Genomic DNA, 19,414 nt, shown 5'->3' with positions numbered 1-19,414 from the left:
ATTAATGCTACAACAGCATTCTTACACGCATCCTGCAAGCTCAACCGTGGGGACCAATTTCGTAGTTTTAACTACGCGCTGTGGGAAGAAGCCCTTTCTTTGGTCTGTCCTGATGCTCCCAACGTTCAGTATCACTGGATGTCCTCGAGTTCTAGTATTAAGAGAGGAGAAAAACCTTATTCACTTGCGCAATTTTATTTGCCTCTTATCGTGTCCTCCTTTACTTGCCTTTTCTCTAAATTAAAAAGCCCCAAACGTTGCAGCCTTTTCCTCACATGGGCGCTGCCTGTTTTTTTCTCCGCTGTGTAATATCCTTTTTGAGTTGAGGCCACCAGAACAGTACTGTACACTGTATTCCAAGAAACAAATAAAAATATGCTCCCTGGGTTGCATTCAACAAAAAGTCCAGTGCAGGGCAGACCCATTGAAATCAACGGACCTAAGTTAGTGGTGTGCCCATTCACTTCAATGGGTCTACTCTGAGTAAGGCATGAGTCGAATAGCTCCTGCCATTTCTCGGGAAGGGAAGCCAGACCACAACTGTGCGCGTGTGTGTATCCCCCCACCCCCTTAAAAACTATTTCCCCACCCCCGCCCCATCCCATCACTGCCTGGAAGTTTCTTCTTAGCAGAGGACTACATTTCCCAAGAGCCTTTGCGAGACTAAAAAAAGAAGATGATAACGGATCTAAGCACCACCTGCGCATGCAAATTTACCGGTATGTAGAAAATAGGAATCGGGGGCGGGCGGAGAAAAAGAAAAGCCCTTTTTGTACAGGTGAATCTGAACGTCAGAAAGGTAAAACAAACAAAACGAGCACAAGTAATCATAGAGATGAGGGGGTGTTTGAGTTTTTGTTTTTTAAAAAATGTCTACGTAGGCAAACCCCTTCCTGCTCTGATCCCGCCCACGGAAACAGCTTTCAATGTATACAGTATAAATATATATGTATGCATGCATCCTCTCTCCTGGACAAAAAGTGGTCGTTTTGCAGCTGCAGAGTCCTCCTGGGCAGTTCAGGTGAATGTCAGGTTGCTGGGAGGGAGATCAGGTTTTTTTGGGTGGGGGGGGAGAGACCCAATAGCTTTCAATTCCCTTGTATGCTTGCATGGGATGGGAGTAAGCCCATTGACTGCAATCACAGCGTCTTTCCCCAGTAAATGCGTGTATGAGTGTCGGGAATGGGGCATCATAAGAGCCCGGGTTGTTGTCGTTTTACTGATTTGGAAAAAGTGCAGAGAGAGAAATGTTCACCAGGTTTCATGTTTGACTTACTATATTGTTGTTGTTGATTAGTTATATTTCCCCAAGGAGCTGTAGGTGGCACACCTAATTTTATCCTCCTCCCCATTTTATCCTCACAACAACCCTGTGAGGCAGTGACTGACCCAAGGTCACCATAGTGAGCTTCATGGCAGAGTGGGGATTCGAACCCGGGTTAATGAGGTCCTATTCTGCTCTGGTCAGACCTCACCTGGAGTACTGTGTCCAGTTCTGGGCACCACAGTTCAAGAAGGACACTGACAAACTGGAACGTGTCCAGAGGAGGGCAACCAAAATGGTCAAAGGCCTGGAAACGATGCCTTATGAGGAACGGCTAAGGGAGCTGGGCATGTTTAGCCTGGAGAAGAGGAGGTTAAGGGGTGATATGATAGCCATGTTCAAATATATCAAAGGATGTCACATAGAGGAGGGAGAAAGGTTTTTTTCTGCTGCTCCAGAGAAGCGGACACGGAGCAATGGATCCAAACTACAAGAAAGAAGATTCCACCTAAACATTAGGAAGAACTTCCTGACAGAGCTGTTTGACAGTGGAATTTGCTGCCAAGGAGTGTGGTGGAGTCTCCTACTTTGGAGGTCTTTAAGCAGAGGCTTGACAACCATATGTCAGGAGTGCTCTGATGGTGTTTCCTGCTTGGCAGGGGGTTGGACTCGATGGCCCTTGGGGTCTATTCCAACTCTATGATTCTAGTCCAGACATTTACCGTATTTTTCGCCCTATAGGACGCACTTTTTCCCCTCCAAAAATGAAGGGGAAATCTGGGTGCGTCCTATGGGGCGAATGCAGGCTTTCGCTGAAGCCTGGAGAGCGAGAGGGGTCCGTGCGCACGGACCCCTCTCGCTCTCCAGGCTTCAGGAAGCTATCCCAAGTCTTGCAAGCCCGGCGGGATGTCCCGCGGGCTCGCAAGGCTTGCGGGCAGCAGCCTGCACCCAAAAGCTGGGGACAGCGGGGAGGCGCAGCGCCGCCACCCCGCTATTCCCCGACCTGATCTGGAGGCTGGCGGGGGGAGAAGCAAGCCTGCTTCTCCCCCCCCCCGCCAGCCCCACAAGCTCGGGGGATAGGGGGATGGCGGAGCGCCGCCACCCCGCTATTCCCTGACCTGATCTAGAGGCTGGCGGGGGGAGAAGCAAGCCTGCTCCCCCCCCAGCCCCACAAGTTCGCGGGATAGCGGGCCAAGCTGTCCCTGAAGGCAGAAGAGGGAGACGGAGCGCTCCGTCTCCCTCTTCTAGCTTGGGATGGTTGCGCAAAGCCTCTGCAGGGCAGCGCACCCCACAGAGCCTTGGGATGCTGTCCCTGAAGGCAGAAGAGGGAGACGAAGTGCTCCGTCTCCCTCTTCTAGCTTGGGGATGGCTGCGCAAACCTGGGGGGAAATCAAATTTTTTCCCTTGATTTCCCCCCCCAAAAAATAGGTGCGTCCTATGGGCCGGAGCGTCCTATAGGGCGAAAAATACGGTAACCACACCACACTGGCTCTGCAGGGAAAGGATTTAAATCTCAGGATGGCCACTCCCCACGCAAGGCTCTGTGCTTTCCCTGCTCTGGGTATCTGGTGTCAGAGAAACGAGTACAAATCCCGCATGTTTGCTTTTATTTTTGGAATATTCAAGCCACTTACAGGATTTGTTACTGTCCAAACAATATGATCACAAATGAATTAAGAAACCCAATGGTAGGGCCTTTGGATTTGTGTATCTCAGGGATGGGGAGCCTGCTGTGTGTGTCCATGTGTTTTGGGAGAGTCGAACTCCCATCAGCTCCAGCCAACGTGGCCATAGCTGTCAACCTTCCCTTTTTTTGCGGGAAATTCCCTTATTCCAGCACTGTTTCCCGCTGCTATCCCAGATTGTTAGATATCCCGTAGACTGTCCCCGGGACAGGTGAGGCTGTTGATCCCTTATTTTCAAATCTGAAAGTTGACAGCTCTGAGCATGATGATGGCACTTGTGGCCTAGTGATATCAGGATGACCACAGGTTCCCAACCACAGTGCATTTTCTTTCTCGGTTCCTGAAACCCTGTTTTCTCTTTTCAAGGGGGTCCCCGTAACGCCGGTCTCGAGCACTCTAGCCCTCTTCTGGAGACCGACAAAAGAGCAGAAAGCCACTTCGCAATCCAAGAAGCGCCATTTGCTGCAAACAGGAGCCCGTCTCTGCACTGGGACATGAGGGCCCTTTGCTGGAAACAAAATGGCTGCCACACAGACGCCCACAGTGGGATTCAGCCTCCAGTTCCAGGCAGCCCTGGAGAAGTGGATGCAGCCGGGCTTTGAAATTCAGGAGCATGGCCCAGCAATCCACAAAGCAGGGGACAAGGAGGGAGGAGGGGCAGGAAAGTCCTTGACAGTGCTCTCTGAAGGAAGAATCAGGGGACTTGTTCAAAGGGCACCAGCGCAACAGGTTAAACAGGAACCAGGAGATGTGCTGCACCAGCAGTGGGAATCTCAGTGGCAGGACTTCTTGAAGATGGTGGAGTCCCAACAATCTCAATGGGGAAAGGCACCATTGCCGGAGGAGCCGTCCCCATGGGATGACACAAAATCTTTCCTGGCCTCCTTCGAGAAAGTGGCCGAAGCTTGCCGGTGGCCCAAGGAAGAATGGGCAACCCGACTCCTGCCAGCCCTCAGTGGAGAAGCCGAACAGGCCTTCAGCAGCCTGAAGGCTGGAGACAAGGAGGATTATGGGAAAGTGAAGGCGGCCATCTTGCGAGAGGAGGCCACGAGGAGGGAGAAGGTGCGTCAGCACTTCAGGGGCTTCTGCTACCAGGAGGCCAAGGGGCCCAGAGGGGCCTACAGCCAACTCCAGGAGCTTTGCTCCCGGTGGCTGAAAGTCGAGCGGCACACCAAGGAGCAGATCCTGGAGCAGCTGATCCTGGAGCAGTTCCTGGCCGTCCTGCCAGCAGAGATCCAGAGCTGGGTGAGGGAGTGTGGGCCGGAGACCTGCTCCCAGGCGGTGGCCCTGGCCGAGGGGTTCCTGCAAGAGGAAACGCGAAAGCAGGTAAAGGAGGTGAGGCCATTTTTAGCCTGAGATGATCTGTTATCGATGTGGCAGCTGTGTGCTGTCAGAGTGACCCAACTGCATTGTGCAAACAGCCTGTGACATTCTTCCAAAACACCCACAAAGAGGTGTATGATTTAAGGGGGCTGAGATTTGTGTGGGAGCCCCTTTCCTCTCACGGAGCGGCAGTTCCCAGAATGGTTTAACAATCTGGAAATTTTAGCTCTGTGAGTGGAATAGGGCTCTCCATGCAAAACTCAGCCCCCTTAACAAACGACCATTCCCAAGATTCTTTGGGGATGGAAGCCATGCTGTAACGGTGTTTTCAATTTTTTTTGTCCATTTCTAACTTTCTGTGCTATCTTTTTGTATTCTTATCTCCTTGTTTTTATTGCAGAGCATTCTGTGGCCTGTGCAAAAGGTGGTCTATAAATCATCTCAGTAATTCAAGTCCTTCCCCGGCCTGAGACAGGTCAAGAGGAAGCTGTTCATTCACTCCTCGGGAGTGGATTTGTGGAGACTTGTCTTTCCCTTCCCAAGATGTCTCCCCTTTCCAGCACTCGCATCTCCGTGCTGAAAGGGATGTTCTCTGCTCCTTTCCAGAAGCAGATCCCATCTGAGGAGGTGGAGGCTAAGCTGGAGGTGGATGGAGGAGACTTCTGCTCACTGGGTGAGTTGAGATGCCTTGGTGAAATTCCCTCAGGTGGCCATATAGTGTATGCACCATTCAGTGGCTGAGGCCCTTGCTGACTGAAGTGGGCAGGCATCACCCAGGAGGATAGCCTTCTCTGTGTTGGCCCCAGCTCCAAGGAATGCCAACCCTGGAGAGGACCACCTAGGCCCATCACTGTGTACTTCCTGGTGCCGGATAAAAGCTGGCTTCTCAGAGGGCTTTTGCAATTGGCCGAGGTTGTTTTCAGCAGTGTCATTTTGCTTTTCTGCTCTGCTTAGGGTACAAGCCATTAAAAGCAGGACGGAACAAGTCACATATAATCCAAATCAACACAGTATTCAAAATGGGAAAAGCTCCTGAATATCAATAACAACAAGTACACAAACAAAGCAATTAGCATCAAGACTATTGTATGTTTAGAGAGAGATTGAGCTTAAATGGCAGTATAACCCAAAAAAGAGCGGCAAATATTATTTCCACTGTTTTTCTCTCTATCTCCTTCTATCCCCTGTATCTTTTGGTTGATCCAGTAACAACTGACTTCTTGATTGCCTTTGCAAATGAAAGGAAATATGTAAACATACTTCTGGGTTTTCTGTTGGCACATCTTTCTGGTTGGCCACGGTGATGACAGGATGCTAGACTAAATGGCTTTGACTTCATCTGGCTGTAGGCTCTCCTCATGTTCTCAACATGTTTATAGCCGCTTTTAGGGTTCAAAGCCTTCATGAACCTTATCCAGGGGGCCATGCCAGGCTAGTGAGAGGTTGTGGCCTTGGGAGAGTTCCAGACAGAGAGGCCTGGAAGGCTGAATTTGGCCCCTGGGCAGCTGCTAGTTGCCTGAGTAATACTAGCTTAGTTGGGCCGAAAGGTGTAAGGCTGCTTCTTGTAGTTTTCTTTCCAAACTTCTGGACCCGTCCCGGAAATAAAACTTAGGTTCATGGTGGAAAATTTGTTGGGGAAAACCATCCCTTGTGTGCCCAGGGAATGAGTTTCTGTATTTCATTTTCTCATTTCTCCACAGATGAAAGAGGGGTGTCTCTCAAGGAGGTGGAGAAATGTGGACCGGAAAATTCCACCCAAATAAGGCCACGCGAGAGTCAGTCTGCCGGGAGAGGAGAAAACGTTCCTCCGCTTCGTGAAAAGGCCTCAGAGAGTCAGCGTAGGCCTTGGTGGCAGCAGAACAGCCTCCCTGGAGCAGGAGCAGTCGGATCCATTCCATGTTCAGGAGGCTACAAGGAGCTCTGCCAAGCCCCAGGCCAGCAGGCGATGCAGACCGGTAAGAGACAAAACGCCTGCAGAGTTTGCTGGAGAAGCTTCAGTCACGGGTCTAACTTCACTGAACATTAGAGAATACACACAGGTGGCTAACACCCCAGAGGACAGGATCACACTTCAAAACGACCTTGACAGATTAGAGAACTGGGCCAAAACAAACAAGATGAATTTTAACAGGGAGAAATGTAAAGTATTGCACTTGGGCAAAAAAAATGAGAGGCACAAATACAAGATGGGGGACACCTGGCTTGAGAGCAGTACATGTGAAAAGGATCTAGGAGTCTTGGTTGACCACAAACTTGACATGAGCCAACAGTGTGACGCGGCAGCTAAAAAAGCCAATGCAATTCTGGGCTGCATCAATAGGAGTATAGCATCTAGATCAAGGGAAGTAATAGTGCCACTGTATTCTGCTCTGGTCAGACCTCACCTGGAGTACTGTGTCCAGTTCTGGGCACCACAGTTCAAGAAGGACACTGACAAACTGGAACGTGTCCAGAGGAGGGCAACCAAAATGGTCAAAGGCCTGGAAACGATGCCTTATGAGGAACGGCTAAGGGAGCTGGGCATGTTTAGCCTGGAGAAGAGGAGGTTAAGGGGTGATAAGATAGCCATGTTCAAATATATCAAAGGATGTCACATAGAGGAGGGAGAAAGGTTGTTTTCTGCTGCTCCAGAGAAGTGGACACGGAGCAATGGATCCAAACTACAAGAAGATTCCACCTAAACATTAGGAAGAACTTCCTGACAGTAAGAGCTGTTTGACAGTGGAATTTGCTGCCAAGGAGTGTGGTGGAGTCTCCTACTTTGGAGGTCTTTAAGCAGAGGCTTGACAACCATATGTCAGGAGTGCTCTGATGGTGTTTCCTGCTTGGCAGGGGGTTGGACTCGATGGCCCTTGTGGTCTCTTCCAACTCTATGATTCTATGAGAAAATCCGTACAGCTGCTTGCATTACAGTCAGAGCTTCAGCTGCAGGTCGAATCTCAACTGTCATCAGAGAATCCACATAGAAGGAGAGTCCACAACCTCCCAAGGGAGACGATTCCACTGCTGAACAGCTCTTACTGTCAGAAAGTTTTTCCATATGTTTAGTCGGAATCTCATTTCTTGTAACTTGAAGCCATTGGTTCAAGTCCTGCCCTCTGGAGCAGGAGAAAATAAGCTTGCACCATCTTCCATGTGACAGCCCTTAAGGTATTTGAAGATGGCTATCACATCTCCTCTCAGTCTCCTCTCTTCCAGGCTAAACATACCCAATTCCTTCAAGCGCTCCTCATAAGGCTTAGTTTCCAGACCCTTGATCATCTTGGTTGCCCTTCTCTGCACACGTTGCAGCTTGTCAATGTCCTTCGTAAATTGTGGTGCCCAGAATTGGACACGGTATTCCAGGTTTGGTCTGACCAAGACAGAATAGAGTGGTACTATTACGTCCCTTTACCTGGACACTATACTTCTGTTGATCAGAATGCTGAACTAGACAGGCCACACACACACCCCTCCCTGTGACTCAGGGTTGGAGGGCAAATGCAGCCCCTCAAGCATCTCTATCTCGCCCTTGGACCTTCCACAGGCCTCACCCCTTTCCAGCCTTGTTTTATACACTCAGACATTTTTGCGTAGATGGGCTTTGTCCTTGAACCCTGATAAGGATGCCTGCTTGCTCATCTGGTCAGAGGACAGAGGGGTGTGTGAGAGTGCATGTAGAAACTTCGCCTCCCATAAAAAATAAATTTTGCATCCATTGCTCCACGCACTTCTGCCTTTGGCCTCACCCACCAATGGCATGTGGGATAAGGGAAGGTTGCCCAGAGGAGATCGTAGACCTTGGGTTGACAAGGGTTCCTCACCTCCTGGTCCAGAGGGTGAGATAAAATTACCGGTGAGAGGTCTCTCAGTATCTATTAGCCACAACAGTGCAGTAGAACCTCCAGTCTCAGAGTCAGTATACCTCTAAATACCAGTGTTATGTACTGAAGTTCTCACCCTGGGCCAGCAGGGGGATACTGTAGATAGTTATGCAAATGAAGGATCGAAAATGACGTTCAGTTATTGGATAGTTTTAGAAAGTTGCTACTGGAGCTCTATATAAGCAGGCTGACTGAGCCCTTCAGTTCAGTTCTGTTCTGGCCTCTGAATAAACAAGAGCTGTTTGAAGAATCGCTGTGTCGTCTGATATGTTCACCCACAACTTAACAACCAGCTCTTGGGGACATGCAGCAGGAGGAAGGGCTGTTTTTCTCATGCCCTCCTTGTGAGCTGAGCATCATGGGAAACAGGAAGCTGGGCTAGATAGCACTTTGGTCTGGCCCTGCAGGGCTCTCCTCATCTCCCTTTCCATGTGTTTAGCAGCGCCATCTGACTCCACCCCTTTCTTTCAACCTTAACAGGTTACTGGCCCGAGAGCGAGAACGAAGAGAATCACCGAGGCGTTTTGGAGCAACCTAAAGCGATATCAGTCGTTTCAAGAATGGCGACGGAGAACACTGTGACTCGGGCTGAAAAAAGTGGGGCGGTCTCTGAGGGTCTGCGCAGGAAGTGGCAGGAAGGAAATGCCCTGAAGAGAAGGACAGGCCAATCCACTACCTGTGGGGCAGAGGAAAAGGCACCCGGCAAAACTCTGCCACGGCCCAAACGAAAGACGTTTGCCGCGCTTCCTGAGAGAGCTTTCAAGCTTGGTGCGCCAGGCCGCTGCAGGCATGAGATGGAGATGCCCTTCCACTGCGCCGAGTGCGGGAAGAGCTTCATACACCAGCGAAACCTCAACACCCACCAGAGGCTCCACACCGGAGAGAAGCTCTACGAGTGCCCCGACTGCGGGAAGAAATTCCTCAGCAAGTCAAAGCTCACCAGGCACCGGCGGCTGCATACCGGGGAGAGGCCGTACCAGTGTTCGTACTGCTGGCGGAGCTTCAGCCAGAGCTACAACCGGACGGAGCACGAGAGAACTCACACAGGGGAGAAGACGAAGCACAACTGGGCAGCCCGCGCGACGAACCTGGGCGGCAGCTCCTGTGTCGCTGCTCACGAAGGAGCCTGTAAAAGCGAGAGACCCTATAAGGGTTCCTATCGGGGGAACGGCCCCCCTTCAGACTCTGAGGAAACGTAGAAGGGCCCAACCCCCGGAAGGAAAAAGGGAAAAGTTGTAACGTTGGCCCAAGCATGGGAAAGCCTCTGTTGTGAAGATGCTCCTCCTTAGATTTCACTTGATTGGTGCACATGTTATAGATGGGTGCAGCAATCAGGTTGCTTATTGCGTGATAGGGTGGGGAGGTGTCGTATAAATGCGATTAAGTCACTCTGCTGAGGGGTGAAAGAGAGAGATGAAGGAAGAAACATCAAGGGAGAAAGAGGAGGTGGAGAACTAGGGGGAAAGAGGCAGCAGCTGGGCAAGGAAGACATGGGGGCCTTGGAAAGGGGGGTTGTCTGTGGGCTGCAGCAGGTCTGGGTAGCCCATGGCCCACCAGGGTTCTTGGACTTCAACCCACATCAGCCTCAGCCAGTGTGGGGAATGGGTCAGGGATGGTGGAAGAAGAAGAAGAAAAGTTTGGATTTGATATCCTGCTTTATCACTACCCAAAGGAGTCTCAAAGTGGCTCACATTCTCCTTTCCCTTCCTCCCCCACAACAAACACTCTGTGAGGTGAGTGGGGCTGAGAGACTTCAGAGAAGTGCGACTGGCCCAAGGTCACTCAGCAGCTGCATGTGGAGGAGCGGGGAAGCGAACCCGGTTCACCAGATTACGAGTCCACCGCTCTTAACCACTACACCACACTGGAAGCTGCAGTCCAAGAATATCTGGACAGCCACAGGTTCATCATTCCTGGTCTAGAGGCCTTTCGCTTCTTCTAATTCAGGGATGGGGAAACAACTGCCCTCCGTTGTTGCTCCCGTAACCTTCCCTCAGCAACCCCAGCGAGGGATTATCACCATCATCATTATTCATATTAATTAGTCACTTCACTACAAAAGCGATCCAAGGCAACTTGTTGTAGTTCAGTCGTGTCCTACTCTTCGTGGCCCCATGGACCAGAGCACGCTAGGCACTCCTGTCTTCCACTGCCTCCCGCAGTTTGGTCAGACTCATGCTGGTAGCTTCGAGAACACTGTCCCACCATCTCGTCCTCTGTCGTCCCCCTTCTCCTTGTGCCCTCCATCTTTCCCAACATCAGGGTCTTTTCCAGGGAGTCTTCTCTTCTCATGAGGTGGCCAAAGTATTGGAGCCTCAGCTTCAGGATCTGTCCTTCCAGTGAGCGCTCAGGGCTGATTTCCTTAAGAATGATTTCCAAGGCGACTTAGAACACTGCATAAACATCAATACCAGTTACGACAATCAAACCGATGCTGAACGTACAAAAGATACCTGTACGAATACAAGGAACCTGCCTCGCTAGAAGAGGCCACAGGTACTTAAAAGCCCTTCAGATTGAGGGTCATAACGCTAGGTAAAATGGGCGCCTAAAATAGGTAAAGGTGGACCCAGGCAAGCGTCCCTGGGGAGAGGATTCCACAAGCACCACTTGATTTGATTTTTTAAATAATTCTTTATTAAATTTTCCATTTTAACAATCCAATCAAATCACATTAAATATTCCAAATTATACATATACACATGAAATAATCTAAATATTCTGCCAAATTATAAATTTGTTGATGGGGCTTCCCATGCTTCAAGTTCGGGGCCCCGCTTTGGGCCTTAGATGACTGTTGCAAGGTCCGTGTCCAAGTACATGGAGCAATATGTAACTGAAAGAGGCTGCAATACTTTTGGAACTACCAGCCGCTTTGGATGAACTCTGTGAAAAATAACAAGAGTTAGAATGGACTCCGATATCTGTGTATCCCCTTCTTCTTCCTTCCCTGATTAATTTGGACGATTCAAATATGTGTATTCCTTTGTTATCTTGTGATTTCATAGATAAACGTCTGTCTATCGAGTAAAATCAATAAAAAATTATCTATGTCTTGACTATACTGGCTGCAGCTGATGAGAGAGTCACATGTTCCTCATGCCTCTTGAGAGGTCAAACATGCAGAGAGGGGATGCACACTTGGGAAGGACTCGGTTTGATCCGAAATAGCCAATCCAAACTCGAGATTCTGTCAGGTATTATGTCATTTGAAAATATTTAAAGCACAAATCTTTTTACAGCCACTGGACCTCTCTTCTCAGCTGATTTCACAAAATAAGTGCTTCTTTAATTTTTTTCTAATTCTGATTTCAACCAGGATCTTTGAAACATTTGCAGTTCCTTCCCTCTTAATGCCGCCTGCCTTTCAGAACTTATAACTATAAGCCGCCTTGGCTCTCGGTCTGGGAGAAAGGCGGGATATAAATAAATAAATATTGAAACTGAAATATATTATTGTCACTTGTACAACTTGTATACAGTGAGATTACTATACTATACTATACTATACTATACTATACTATACTATACTATACTATACTATACTATACTATACTATACTATACTATACTATATACTATACTAATTATATTATAAAGGTAAAGGTACCCCTGCCCATACAGGCCAGTCTTGACAGACTCTAGGGTTGTGCGCCCATCTCACTCAAGAGGCCAAGGGCCAGCGCTGTCCGGAGACACTTCCAGGTCATGTGGCCAGCATGACAAAGCTGCATCTGGCGAGCCAGCGCAGCACACGGAAACGCCGTTTACCTTCCCGCCAGTAAGCGGTCCCTATTTATCTACTTGCACTTTGAGGTGCTTTCGAACTGCTAGGTTGGCAGGCGCTGGGACCGAACGACGGGAGCGCACCCCGCCGCGGGGATTCGAACCGCTGACCTTTCGATCGGCAAGCCCTAGAAAGCCTCAGCGCCACCCGCGTCCCTATATTATATTATATCATATCATATCATATCATATCATATCATATCATATCATATCATATCATATCATATCATATCATATCATATCATATTATATTATATTGGTGAGGACAAAGCTGCTCTTGTACTCAGACCCTGCTTGGAGTACCTGCTTGGAATAACTGGGGGCATCGCTGGCCTGATCCTGCAGCCGGGTTTCCCCTTCCTGCTTCAGAGCCAGAGACCAGCCGGGCGCCCCTCCTCCCTCCTGCCCGCGGCTCCGCAAGGGTTAACAGCGGCGACAGAGCTTCGATTCCTAGAGCGGAAGGGAAGACTGGGGGAGAGAGGAGGCGCTTCCGCTTCCTGTTCCGCTTCCCCGGGTTGATGCTGTCCTTCCTGGAGGCGGGTAACTGGGGGGAGTGGGCCGAGTCAGGGGCGGAATTGGGGGGCGAGAGGGAGGGAGCCGCGTCCCGCCTGGGGGAAACTAAGGGGCGACGGGGAAAGGTCGTCTTCTCCTGGGAGGGGAAGCGGGAGGCCGAAGCGACGCTCCTCGCTGGCCTTGACCGGCCTCTGGCCTCATCCTGCGGCCTTTCCTCCCGCTCCTCTGTCCAGAGAAAGCAGAAGGAGCGCCCAGCAAAGGCCGCAGGGCAGGGAATGGGGAGGAATGGCGGGCAGTCAGGAGAGTCTCCTGCCAGCCAGGGAGGAGCAGGAGGAATTATTCTTATTTTATTCCTTCATACCCCGCCATTTAGCTGGATTTCCCCAGCCACTCTGGGTGGCTCCCGACAAAAAATTAAAAGCACAATAAAAGATGAAACATTAAAAGCTTCCCTAAACAGGGCTGCCTTCAGATTTCTTATGAAAGTCATATAGTTGTTTATTTCCTTGACATCTGATGGGAGGGTGTTCCACAGGGCAGGTGCCATACCGAGAAGGCCCTCTGCCTGGTGCCCTGTAACCTCACTTCTCGCAGGGAGGGAACCACCAGAAGGCCCTCGGAACTGGATCTCAGTGTCCGGGCTGAACGATGGGGGTGTAGATGCTTCTTCAGGTATACTGGGCCAAGATTGTTTAGGGCTTTAAAAAGGTGGGCCCTGGGGATATAACTGGCCATCCGCAGCTGTAGTAATTTTATCTTATGTCCAAGATTTCTAAACACCTGATCCAAAAGGTCCTTCAAGTGGCACAGTGATCCAATGGAAGCTAGAACACAACTAAAACCCACAAACCAATTTAGAAACCAGTATGCATAAAGCCATCATTGAAAAAATCATCCCTCTCCACTTCCCATTTTGTCTGCTGGGCAGCATGTTTGGTCTTTACACACCTGAGGAAGGGGAGGAAGGAGGGAGTATGGGGTGAGACAAAACACTCATTTTCCCCAGGCTTAAATTTAGTTATCCAGATTTTAACGTCTTATTAAAAAACAAATAAACACTGAAGGTAAAATCTCCAGTTGCCCCATCTATCATCGGAGGGGGAGCTGAGGGGAGATGGTTTCCACACCTTGCCTTGGAGTGTCTATAAGGAAGGGAATTGTTCTGTCCTTCCAGGGATCAGTGAGCTTTGACAGGTGTCCTTGCATTTCGCTGACGACAACTGGGCCCTACGGAGAGCTCTGTACAAGGACGTCATGGTGGAGGTTCATGAGATGGTGGCCTCTCAGGGTAAGGATCCTTTTCGCCTTCATTAATAGTTATAATAGGTATGGGTTCCTCAGTGACTCGGAGTGCCTCCCTTCAGCTCCGCTAAAGGAGGTCACCGTGTTTGTTTTTCTCCCAAGTTAAAAGCCAGAAGCCTGGCTGAGAATAAATATTATTGCTTCTCTGCTACAATTAGCCAGTGATGGCTTCTGGGTTGCCTCCCTGGGGGAGAGCATTCTTTAGGTGGGGAGCCAGCACTGAAAGACGCATTCCGTATTGCCTCTCTTTGCACCTCAGTTGGAGAGGGCACTGTGAGAAGGACCTCAGACGATGAGTGCAGGCTCTAGGTGGATTCATGAGAAGCAGTCCTTGAGGTAAAGGTAAAGGGACCCCTGGCGATTAGGTCCAGTCGTGACCGACTCTGGGGTTGTGGCACTCATCTCGCTTTATTGGCTGAGGGAGCCGGTGTACAGCTTCCGGGTCATGTGGCCAGCATGACTAAGCCGCTTCTGGCGAACCAGAGCAGTGCATGGAAATGCCGTTTACCTTCCCGCTGGAGCGGTACCTATTTATCTACTTGCACTTTTGACGTGCTTTCGAACTGCTAGGTTGGCAGGAGCTGGGACCGAGCAACGGGAGCTCACCCCATCGCAGGGATTCGAACCGCCAACCTTCTGATCGGCAAGTCCTAGGCTCTGTGGTTTAACCCACAGCGCCACCTGCATCCCTTCAGTCCTTGAGTTACATAGGTCAAAATCAGCACCTTGAATTGAAGACAGCAACCCAGAAAAGGTTTTATGTGCTCAGAGCCTCTTGCACCGGTCATCACTCTGTAGTTTCTGAACGGTCTTCTAAAGCAGCCTGAAGTATAATGCATTGTAGCAATCTAGCGTGGAGAATGGTGGAAAAAGCATACTAAAAATCTTCTGTGGGGGACCCTAATTTGTAGACTACTTGAGTATCTTGTTAGTGATATTGGTTTCTATTGATGTATTGGTTTGTTTGTTGCATGTCCCCCCCCCTCACCCCACCAGACCTCCAAGGGGTGCAGACGCCTCTCCCCATTCACTGGCAAAGAGCCTTTTCAGATCCTGACAAAGCTGAATGGTGGAATGTCTGCCCTCTTGTGGACTTGCCCTTGTTGGGGGAAGATCCTTTTCTGGACTTGGCTGGAGGGGAGAGGACTCACAAAGCTTTGCTGCCCATCCCACTTCGCCCCTGGAGGCCGGGGAGACTAGCAGCAAAGCTGAGCAGTGACGCCCCTTTGGGGGCGACACCTGAGGCAGCCGCCTCACACAGGCCCATAGGCAGGCAGGCTCTGTTGATGTTATTGCCTGCTGGTTTAAATTGTGTTATTTGTGGCTTGGTTAATCTTAGGGACTGCTCCCCAGAACTTTTCTGATACAAATAACCATTGATTAAATGGTGATATTTTATTAAAACCAGGTATCACAGCATTTGTTTTTATGTAAAACGCCTTTAACATAGTGCCAGGCCTTGAGTTTTGATAAGGAAGCAGCTGTATCAACCTTTATTTTAAAATTTTTATTCCATCAGGAGATGTTTGGGGGGTCCTGGATGAGGAGGAGCCATCAGAAGTCTGGCCAGAAAGAGGTGAGGAGCAAGAGAAGGAAAGGAAGTTGGGGGTTCAAGATGGAGCCAACAAACAAGAGAGGAGAGAAACAGTGAAGCCAAGGGATGAACACAGTGTTTCCCAAGAAGATGAAAATCAACTTAACAGGGTGGAGAAAAAACATGAATGTACTGTGTGCAGAAAGAGATTCTGTAGTCGCTCAGCCCTTGCTATACATCAAAGCGTACACTCAGGTGAAAAACCTTATAAATGCATGGAGTGTGGAAAGAGATTCAGAAACAGTAGCCAACTTAATGTGCATCACATAACTCATACAGGGGAGAAGCCTTATGAATGCATGGAGTGTGGAAAGAGCTTCAGATCCAGTAGCTACCTTACTTTGCATCAAAGAACTCATACAGGGGAGAAACCTTATAAATGCTGGGAATGTGGAAAGAGTTTCTTTGACAGTAGTACCCTTACTAAACATCAAAGAACTCACACAGGGGAAAAACCATATACATGCATGGAGTGTGGAAAGAGCTTCAATCAGAGTGCCTCCCTTAATGTGCATCGAAGATCTCATACAGGTGAAAAACCTTATAAATGCATGGAGTGTGGAAAGAGCTTCAGTTGCAGCAAGTCTGTTAAAACGCATCATATAATTCACACACAGGAAAACCATATAAATCCATATAAATGCATGGAGTGTGGAAAGAGCTTCAGTGCCAGAAGCAACCTTATTAGACATCAAAAAACTCACACAGGGGAAAAACCATATAAATGCCTGGAGTGTGGAAAGAGCTTCAGCAGCAGTGCCTACCTTACTAAACATCAAAGAACTCACACGGGAAAAACCATATAAATGCCTGGAGTATGGAAGGAGCTTCAGTCAGACTGCCTCCCTTAATGTGCATCGACGAACTCATACGGGGGAGAAACCATATAAATGTTTGAAATGTAGAAAAAGCTTCAGTGACTCTAACATCCTTCATGCACTAAGAGAATTCACACGGGACAAACCCTACAAATGTTTGGAGTGTGGAAAGAGCTACCGCCGCAGTAACCACCTTTCTCGACACCGGAGAACTCCTTCAGGGGACTAACCCTATGAAAGTTGATGTGTGTAAAGAGCTTCAGTTATAGTAGTTTCTTTACTGTGCATGAAAGAACTCGTACAGGGGACAAACAACACACATTTTTGGGGTGTGGAAAGAGCTTTAGTTGCAACAGCTGTCTAGTGATAAGTTGCCAATAGCCAGGTGCAAAATGTGTCTGGCGCCTGGCTAATTTTGAACACTGCCCCACATTGGTATTTAATTAAAATAAGACACGAACTTGAGAATTTCCCCTCTGATTTACCAATCTGTTCCTTTAGGCAAGCATTTCTCACTTTTGTTTTCAGACTATGTGCTCAGAATATTTAGAGGGACACTACAAAAAATTCTTGCAGAAGAGCTTCTTTGTATATGCTGTAACTAAGCAGTAGATCGCTACCAATATGCGCTATTCTGAACCAAGTTTATCCTTGTTTGATTATGTAAGATACCCAATGCGTGTAATCAACTGCCCAGGAGGACTCCCCTGCCTGAGTGCCCCGTTCCTGCCACTCACCACCTGGCCAGGGCAGGGCCTGGCAGGCCTCATAAGGACAGCTGAGGCGGCTGCTGTCTCTCCCCAGGAGAACTCAGAACAACACAGAGTTCTTTTTAAAATACTTTAAAATTTTACCTTTTTTACCTTTAAAATTATTTCTGGCGTGGGGGATGGACGTTTAGTCGTGTTTGGAAATTGGTCTAATTTTGGTATTTTTGTAACTTACTGTTTTTGGTTTTTATTGTTTTTTTTTTAATAGGTTTTATTTTGTTCTTAAGGGGTGGGGTCAGGGCTGCCTGGGTGTGGGTCCCAGCCAACAAAATGGCTGGGGCAAGTTCCACAGGGAGGGATGCACTGGGACAACCGATCTTAGTGATCACGGGTAGGAGGAGGAGTTATGCTAAGACCAGACCATGTCATTACCGAGGAGGCAGGTTTAGTCGTTGTTTGAGGACTATCCCTGCCTCCGGGTCTGGTCTTGACCGGACGGATACTGGAATCAGCAATGGATACCCACATGATCTGAAGGTGCTGCTGTGCAATGCCAGGTCAATGATTCGTAAGACCACTACCATCCATGACTTGATCGCGGATGGAGGACTTGACCTGGCATGTGTAACAGAGACTTGGTTGGATGAAGCAGATGGGCCTGTCCTTGCCGCTGCTTGCCCACCTGGCTTCTCTTACGCACAGCAACCCAGGTCATGTGGGCGGGGAGGGGGGGTTGCAGTGATTTTTAGGAAGTCATTAGTCTGCACCAGGCATCCTATTGGGAAGACCCAGTTCTCTGAGTGCATGTTCTGGAAGTTGGGCAATAGGGGCAGTACAGGATTCCTTTTGGTGTACTGACCTCCCCGCTGCACCAAGGATTCCCTGCCCGAGCTGCTTCAGTTTGTGGTGAATGTTCTCTTGGAGACACCTAGTTTGGTTGTCCTAGGGGATTTTAACATCCACGCCAACACGACCTTGCAAGGGACCTCTCAGGACTTCGTGGAAACTATGGCCTCCATAGGACTGCCCCTGAATTAGCCTGGCCCAGCTCATAGCCTTTGACCTCTATAGATGTTGGCGATCTGACACTAATAAAAGCGAAGCGAAAGAAGTGCCATAGTCAGATCACTTCCTGGTGCAACTGGACTTCTCTGCGACCCATCCCCTCTGCAGGGAGGTGGGACCAATTCGGATGGTCCGCCCCCGCCACTTAATGGATCTAAATGGTTTCCAGAGAGTGGTATGGGATGCTTTATCCCATGTTGATGGCCTTTTAGCTGATTCCCTGGTCGCCCACTGTAATGTGGAGTTAACCAGGGCTATTGACTGTTTGGCTCTGAAGCGCCCTCTCCAATTGCATGGAGCCTGGGCAGCTCCGTGGTTTTCCACCGGTCTAAGGGCAATGAAACAATCACTGAGATGGCTAGAGTGCCGGTGGTGGATGACTCATTCTGCATCTGACCGCACATGGGTTAGAGCTCAATGTGGAGCCTACCAAGTGGCGATAGTGACGGTGAAGAAGACCACCGCCTCTATTGCATCTGCAGAAAACAGACTTATAGAAGACTACAGACTTATAGAAAACAGACTTATAGAAACTACCAGACTTATAGAAGACATCTGAAGGCAGCCCTGTTTAGGGAAGCTTTTAATGTCTGGCGGTCTATTGTATTTTAATATTTTGTTGGAAGCCGCCCTGAGTGGCTGGGGAAACCCACACAGATGGGTGGGGTATAAATAATACATTATTGTGATTATTACTGAAAGTCACATATTTGTTGTCTGGTTTGAGAAATCTATGACAAAGTTGTGAGATCTGCAGTTGCTGCCCCCAGACTGAGAAAGTTCATTGAGGAAAACATGGTGGACTGTAAATATTTAATTGGGAATTAAATCTAAAAACTTATTTGTATTGTGTGTGTGTGTGTGTGTAATATAGGCTGATACTGTATTTTAAAGGTGTACAGTGGTACCTCGGGTTAAAAACTTAATTCGTTCTTGGGGTCTGTCCTTAACCTGAAACTGTTCTTAACCTGAAGACCATTTAAGCTAATGGGGCCTTCCTCTACCACCGCACCGCTGCTACGCGATTTCTGTTCTCATCCTGAAGCAAAGTTCTTAACCCGAGGTACTATTTCTGGGTTAGCGGAGTCTGTAACCTGAAGCATCTGTAACCCGAGGTACCACTATTTATGTATATATTGCATATGACCATAATGCTTCAGTCAACAATAAACATGTACAGCTTCTAGGCTTTTACAGCAGAGGAGCTATGACACTTGTGTATCAATAATAATAATAATAATAATAATAATAATAATAATAATAATAATTTATACACCTCCCATCTGGCTGGGCCTCCCCAGCCAATCTGGGTGGCTCCCAACAGAGTATTAAAAACACAATAAAACATCAAATGTTAAAAACTTCCTTAAACTTTGCTGCCTTCAGGTGTCTTCTGAAAGTCAGATATTTGTTTATTTCCTTGACATCTGGTGGGAGGGCATTCCGCAGGGCAGGTGCTACTACCAAGAAGGCCCTCTGCCTGGTTCGCTGT

The 19,414-nt window shown here is 48.7% G+C and overlaps 2 protein-coding genes and 1 long non-coding RNA gene across 9 annotated transcripts; 2 read left to right on the top strand and 1 right to left on the bottom strand.

Moving 5' to 3' along the window:
- The first annotated feature begins 613 nt into the window (after window positions 1-613).
- LOC310701414 (zinc finger protein 500-like) lies at window positions 614-10,646 on the top strand. 4 transcript variants are annotated; one of them, XM_083492225.1, is made up of 6 exons: window positions 614-719; window positions 3,316-4,284; window positions 4,879-4,945; window positions 5,973-6,227; window positions 8,616-10,206; window positions 10,516-10,646. In XM_083492225.1, the coding sequence occupies exons 2-5, from the start codon at window positions 3,469-3,471 to the stop codon at window positions 9,332-9,334; spliced, it is 1,857 nt and encodes a 618-aa protein (XP_083348351.1). In that variant the 5' UTR covers window positions 614-719; window positions 3,316-3,468; the 3' UTR covers window positions 9,335-10,206; window positions 10,516-10,646. The 4 variants fall into 4 exon arrangements, with proteins under 4 accessions (XP_083348351.1, XP_083348349.1, XP_083348352.1 ...); XM_083492223.1 differs by lacking the exon at window positions 614-719 and adding an exon at window positions 721-799; XM_083492226.1 differs by lacking the exon at window positions 614-719 and adding an exon at window positions 756-778.
- A 103-nt stretch (window positions 10,647-10,749) lies between these two features.
- On the bottom strand, window positions 10,750-12,340 carry LOC310702108. Its single transcript, XR_014523243.1, has 2 exons — window positions 12,224-12,340; window positions 10,750-11,021 (listed from the first exon to the last, which is right to left on the bottom strand). It is a non-coding gene; the product is annotated as an uncharacterized lncRNA (long non-coding RNA).
- Window positions 12,341-12,386: 46 nt separating this feature from the next.
- On the top strand, window positions 12,387-18,627 carry LOC310701859 (uncharacterized protein). Of its 4 annotated transcripts, none has more exons than XM_083493316.1 (3): window positions 12,387-12,456; window positions 13,608-13,721; window positions 15,255-18,627. In XM_083493316.1, the coding sequence occupies exons 2-3, from the start codon at window positions 13,688-13,690 to the stop codon at window positions 16,133-16,135; spliced, it is 915 nt and encodes a 304-aa protein (XP_083349442.1). In that variant the 5' UTR covers window positions 12,387-12,456; window positions 13,608-13,687; the 3' UTR covers window positions 16,136-18,627. The 4 variants fall into 4 exon arrangements, with proteins under 4 accessions (XP_083349442.1, XP_083349441.1, XP_083349443.1 ...); XM_083493315.1 differs by having other exon boundaries at window positions 12,425-12,460; XM_083493317.1 differs by lacking the exon at window positions 12,387-12,456 and adding an exon at window positions 13,033-13,105.
- Window positions 18,628-19,414: the final 787 nt, after the last annotated feature.

Source organism: Podarcis liolepis (assembly GCF_965112155.1).
Source record: "Podarcis liolepis genome assembly, chromosome: 2".
Taxonomy (NCBI): domain Eukaryota; kingdom Metazoa; phylum Chordata; class Lepidosauria; order Squamata; family Lacertidae; genus Podarcis; species Podarcis liolepis.
The sequence above is the reverse complement of the archived record's forward strand: the minus strand, read 5'-3'. Positions and strand labels throughout refer to the sequence as shown.

Coding starts and splice junctions, on each gene's coding strand:
- LOC310701414 (XM_083492225.1), top strand. CDS start 3,469: ATGGCTGCCACACAGACGCCCACAGTGGGATTCAGCCTCCAGTTCCAG. Junction 4,285..4,878: donor CGCGAAAGCAGGTAAAGGAG/GTGAGGCCATTT, acceptor GCTCCTTTCCAG/AAGCAGATCCCATCTGAGGA. Junction 4,946..5,972: donor AGGAGACTTCTGCTCACTGG/GTGAGTTGAGAT, acceptor ATTTCTCCACAG/ATGAAAGAGGGGTGTCTCTC.
- LOC310701859 (XM_083493316.1), top strand. CDS start 13,688: ATGGTGGAGGTTCATGAGATGGTGGCCTCTCAGG. Junction 13,722..15,254: donor TGAGATGGTGGCCTCTCAGG/GTAAGGATCCTT, acceptor TTATTCCATCAG/GAGATGTTTGGGGGGTCCTG.